The sequence below is a fragment of the Trypanosoma cruzi genome, genomic scaffold (assembly GCF_000209065.1).
Source record: "Trypanosoma cruzi strain CL Brener 1047053517131 genomic scaffold, whole genome shotgun sequence".
Taxonomy (NCBI): domain Eukaryota; phylum Euglenozoa; class Kinetoplastea; order Trypanosomatida; family Trypanosomatidae; genus Trypanosoma; species Trypanosoma cruzi.
This window is the reverse complement of record NW_001849574.1, coordinates 276,904-281,078: the sequence shown is the minus strand read 5'-3', so window position 1 is coordinate 281,078 and position 4,175 is coordinate 276,904. Positions and strand designations below refer to the sequence as shown.

The following is a 4,175-nucleotide window of genomic DNA, read 5'->3' as shown; positions in this document are numbered from 1 at the left end:
TAAAAAAAAAAAAAAGGTCCAAATCAATCATGACGTTTCCTCACACGCGGTCTTGAAAAGAAATAGATATGGATGTATATATATATATATATTAGGTAGATGACGGGAGGTGGTACACTTAATCCCAAAGACGTGTTTGTCTAGAGAGATTGATATTCACGAAAGAAAGAAAAAGAGAGAGAAAGAAACACAAAAATCAAAAAAGGGGGGAAGGGGGATGGGGGAAGAGATCTCTCCTTTTACCCCAACCCCCCCCCCAAACCCTCTCTCTCTCCCTCTCCCTCTTCACCTGCGCATTCCCTTGCCACGGTTACATTTCACAGCAGACTTCAAAACAGATATAGAACATGCAAAAACAAAAACATAAAAGAAATACAGAGCCAGGGAGTTGTCTCCCTCTTCCCCCCTGAAACGAAAAAAAAAAAGTAGGAAAGAAAAAATTTTTGAACGTCTGCCTCCTCCGGTGACGGTGGCGACTAATGACCCACCACACCACCCGGTTAAAGCCTGAGGGCTCGGGCAGCCACCACCGCCACCTCTTCGCCTTCTGATTCTCCAGTCTCCTTCTTTATTACTCCCCTGTTTAGCTTTTTCCACCGCACAAGGCACAGCCTGCCGTACATGCCATTTCCGTTTTATTTCCTTCCTTCTCGTTCTCCTCACAGTTCCCTGTATGTATATATATATATATCTCCTCCCTCTCTCTCTCCCCTCCTTTTTCTCCTTTTTTCTCCCTTTTCTTCCTCTTTGCCTGTCGTTCTACACGTTGCATTCTTTGCATGTATATTTCTTTTTTTCTTTTGTTAAGTTTCGCAACTTCCTTTACGTCTCAACTCTGCAAACAGTGAAATAATGGAGAAGTTATTGTTGTTGTTGCTGTTTTTTCTTTTTTTCTTCCCTTCCTCTTCTTCTTCTTGTTGTTGTTTTATTTTGTGTTAATCTCCCAGATGAAGAAAGAAGGCTTCTAGAAAAAAGAAAAAAACAACCCCTCATCCGTGGGTGCGGCATGCTTTCGTGCGAATGTGTCTCTCTTCCCCCGTATCCCGCCGCATGTGTGCACACATACGGAATTCACTGAGTCGTGCACATCTCTGCAAACATGCCGTTCCCCTGCTTCTCTTATTTCCTTGTGGACACATGTACAGATGTGTGTCCCAAGCCCTCCCTCCCTTTCTTCCTTTAATTATCCCTCTCACTGTCTTACCTCCTCACTTTTTTTTCTGTCTCCCACTTTCTTTTTTCTTTTTCTTTTTTTTTTTTCTTTTTTTTTATTTCTTTTGTTTCTGTTTGTTTGTTTTAATTATTATTATTCTGATTCCTTTTCCTCCTTCCTTATCCTTTCTTTCTTTTTCATTTTTTTTTTTTTATTTATTTGTTGTTGCTGTCTCTTTGTGTGTATGTGTGTGTGTATGTATGTGTTTGTATTCCCCTCCATCCGTTTATTAAAAGTCAAATTCCGTGTCTTGTTTCGCTGTGCCGTCGCCAAATTCCGCGGATGCCTCAAACCCGCCTTGTGGGAAACTCTCCTCAACATTAAAATACGTCTCAAGGATTGAAAGAGCCAAGCTGTACAGATTATTGTCCGTATAGGACTGGATGCGCTCAATGGCATTTACACCCCCACACGCAATGATCGCCTGCGCCACCATGTTCTCTTCGCTGATGCCTGCCCTGAAATCATCATCGCCAAGTTGGAGGAAGCCCATAAGGGACTCCAGGGAAATCGTCAGAATCTTCGTCTCATGCAATAACAGGGCTTCACACAGGGCTGGAACTACATTACAATCCAAAAGATACCGCAGGTGGGAGACAACGCCACAAAGAACAACGTTGGCAACTGACCAGATAGCCTCTTTCTTTACATCGAGATCAGAGCCCTCGAGGCATTTAATCACCAAGGGAAACACGTTTGATGAAATGAGCGCCTCAATCTGCGGTAAAGTTCCAGCAGCAATATTGGAAACAGTCCAGCAGGCTTCCTTCCGGATATCACGTTTGCAGTGCGTTAATAGATTTCCAAGTACCGAGAGAAACCCGCAGTTGATTATGATTTGTGTCTGTTCGTTATTACCACTCGCAATGTTACCGGCAGTACGAACAGCTGAGGTCTGAAGTGGTATTACAGGAGATGAAAGAAATTCCATCATGCGAGGCACAACACCCGCATCTATCACAGCCTGCACACGATCCCAAGAACCATCACTTATGTAAGAAATTGCCCATGCAGCGTCTATTACGACCTCCTTGTCAGAATGATAAAGAAGACCGGATAAAACTGGGAGAGCTATGGAGACGCTATCCAAGGGCGGCGCGGGCTTCCCCCGAGCCAAATTAGATACAGCCCACGCGGCATTGCGAAGAGCGTTGAGTGGCTGATGCGGAATCGTGAGAACTCGGAGAAGGGCAGGTAAGGCATTGTACTGCAGCGCCAAATCGCGGCAACGAACCCCATCGCCAGCAATGTTGCCTATAGCCCATGCGCCTTGATCACGGCAGTCCTCGTTCTCAGACCCCAACAGAGACACAAATCGAGGAATGGCTCCAAACTGAATGAGGACACTCACATTCTCACTGGTGCCTGCGGCAATATTCGTCAGCGCCCACGCAGCCTCAAACTGCAATTTTGGATTGTCGAACCGATCCATAAGTTCTGAAAGGTATGGAACGACACCACTCTTGATCACCGCGTCATGAGGCGGGTTGCGTTCCACGGAGAGGATCTTACGAATCAGGAGAGCGCCATGAAACACCTCCTTCTCTGATTTTCCCTCCATCACCAGCCGTGCAAATTCGGGCAGCAGTTCACGTGGAACCATTTCAGGCGCTGTCTGGGCGTCGTACGTCCAGACGTCTTGGGGATCCCCATTCAGGCGAGACAGCTCTTCGACGCTCACCCTCCCGTGATCCCCGCGGACGTGCTTCATAAGTTCTCCATGCGCCTTTTGCCGCACACTGATCATCTGCCTCTGGCGTCGCTCCGCCCCCGCCTTCACGGAGGGCGTCTGCTTGGCCCCCTTCGGCTTCTCGCCTTGCCCACCGAACATCGTTTCTCCTGAATTCTCCTTAACGCCCCCAGCACGCACGATCAAAAAAAAAAAGGAAAAGGAAAAGAAAAAATTACACAAAACAATACCAAACTAAATGACCTCCTCCTCCTCCTCACTCGAAAATCGTCCCTACCTATTTGATACCGCCCCGTGCACGCGGCAAAAACCTCTCCCTATTTCTTTTCGGGATTTTCTTTACTTGGTGATGATGTTGGGGGTTGCCGTATGAATGCCGACTACAATCTTCGCCGTGTTTACCGCACAAACCCCAGAAGAGGAGGCAGATTACATGGAAAGGAAAACGAAAAAAAAAAGGAAAAGAAATGAAGTGGAGAAGAGACGAGGAGAAGACATCGCAGGCAACAAAAAAGAAAAAAAAAGTGCGGCTTTCTTTTCCCCCGACCCCCGCCAAACCCATCGGCCCCTCCGTAGGCAGCAGAAATGAGGTTATCGGTCGTAACAGCAGCCGGCAAAAAAAACAAAAAAGAAATAAACGCAAAATAACAAACAGAACGCTCCCCCTCTTTGCCCACTCCAGCCAGCCCCGCTGTATCCCTCCCTCACATTGCAAGGAGCGCCACCCTTGCATCATTCAGCACGGCCTTGCATGGCCTTCTGCCAATCCTCCGGCTGTAGCGGATGCTCCTTCGCACAGAACGTGCAGCGGAAGCTTGTCTCATGCATGAGACGCAGTAACTCCTCCTTTGGAAGTGTCACCACAGACCGCATAAAGTTTTGTTTAGAGCAGCGACAGAAATAATCAACTCCGTTGCGCACGATTGCCGCAGAGTCAAGCGACAGACGAAACTCATTAAACCCAAGTTTACATCGCACCTTTTCAACCGCCCGCATCGCCAATGCAGGGTCTTGTGTAGACTGTCGCGCTGCCGTCGCTATTGCGTACGCCCCCTCGTAGTCTCCTGTAAAAAGCGCAATGTTGTCCTGACATGCAAGTCCATTCTCCACCGCCCGGTGGGTGAGCTCACGGAACACATCTGGGGTATTAATAGAAGCATCCACAATAACCCGCTGTAGCCGCCTAATATCCATCTCCACCGCCTCTCCTGCCAGCAGTGGCTGAAGCAGAACACCGTACGAAAGCCCTGAGCGCTCCAACGCCAAATCAAG

At 47.7% G+C, this 4,175-nt stretch overlaps 2 protein-coding genes across 2 annotated transcripts, besides 8 other annotated features; both read right to left on the bottom strand.

The window, feature by feature from the left end:
• Positions 1–4,175: a sequence feature (heterozygous, non-Esmeraldo-like haplotype).
• Positions 161–188: a microsatellite.
• Positions 262–285: a microsatellite.
• Positions 691–761: a sequence feature (GA-rich).
• Positions 881–927: a sequence feature (GA-rich).
• Positions 1,232–1,374: a sequence feature (A-rich).
• Positions 1,391–1,423: a microsatellite.
• On the bottom strand, positions 1,443–3,044 carry Tc00.1047053509057.20 (importin alpha, putative; the record flags this gene model as incomplete). The annotated part of the gene is made up of 1 exon (XM_798183.1): positions 1,443–3,044. One exon carries the CDS (start codon positions 3,042–3,044, stop codon positions 1,443–1,445), a length of 1,602 nt encoding a protein of 533 aa, XP_803276.1.
• Positions 3,340–3,428: a sequence feature (T-rich).
• Positions 3,636–4,175, bottom strand: Tc00.1047053509057.10 (hypothetical protein, conserved; the record flags this gene model as incomplete). The annotated part of the gene is made up of 1 exon (XM_798182.1): positions 3,636–4,175. A coding segment is annotated over one exon (540 nt), but the record flags the coding sequence as incomplete, so codon positions are not given.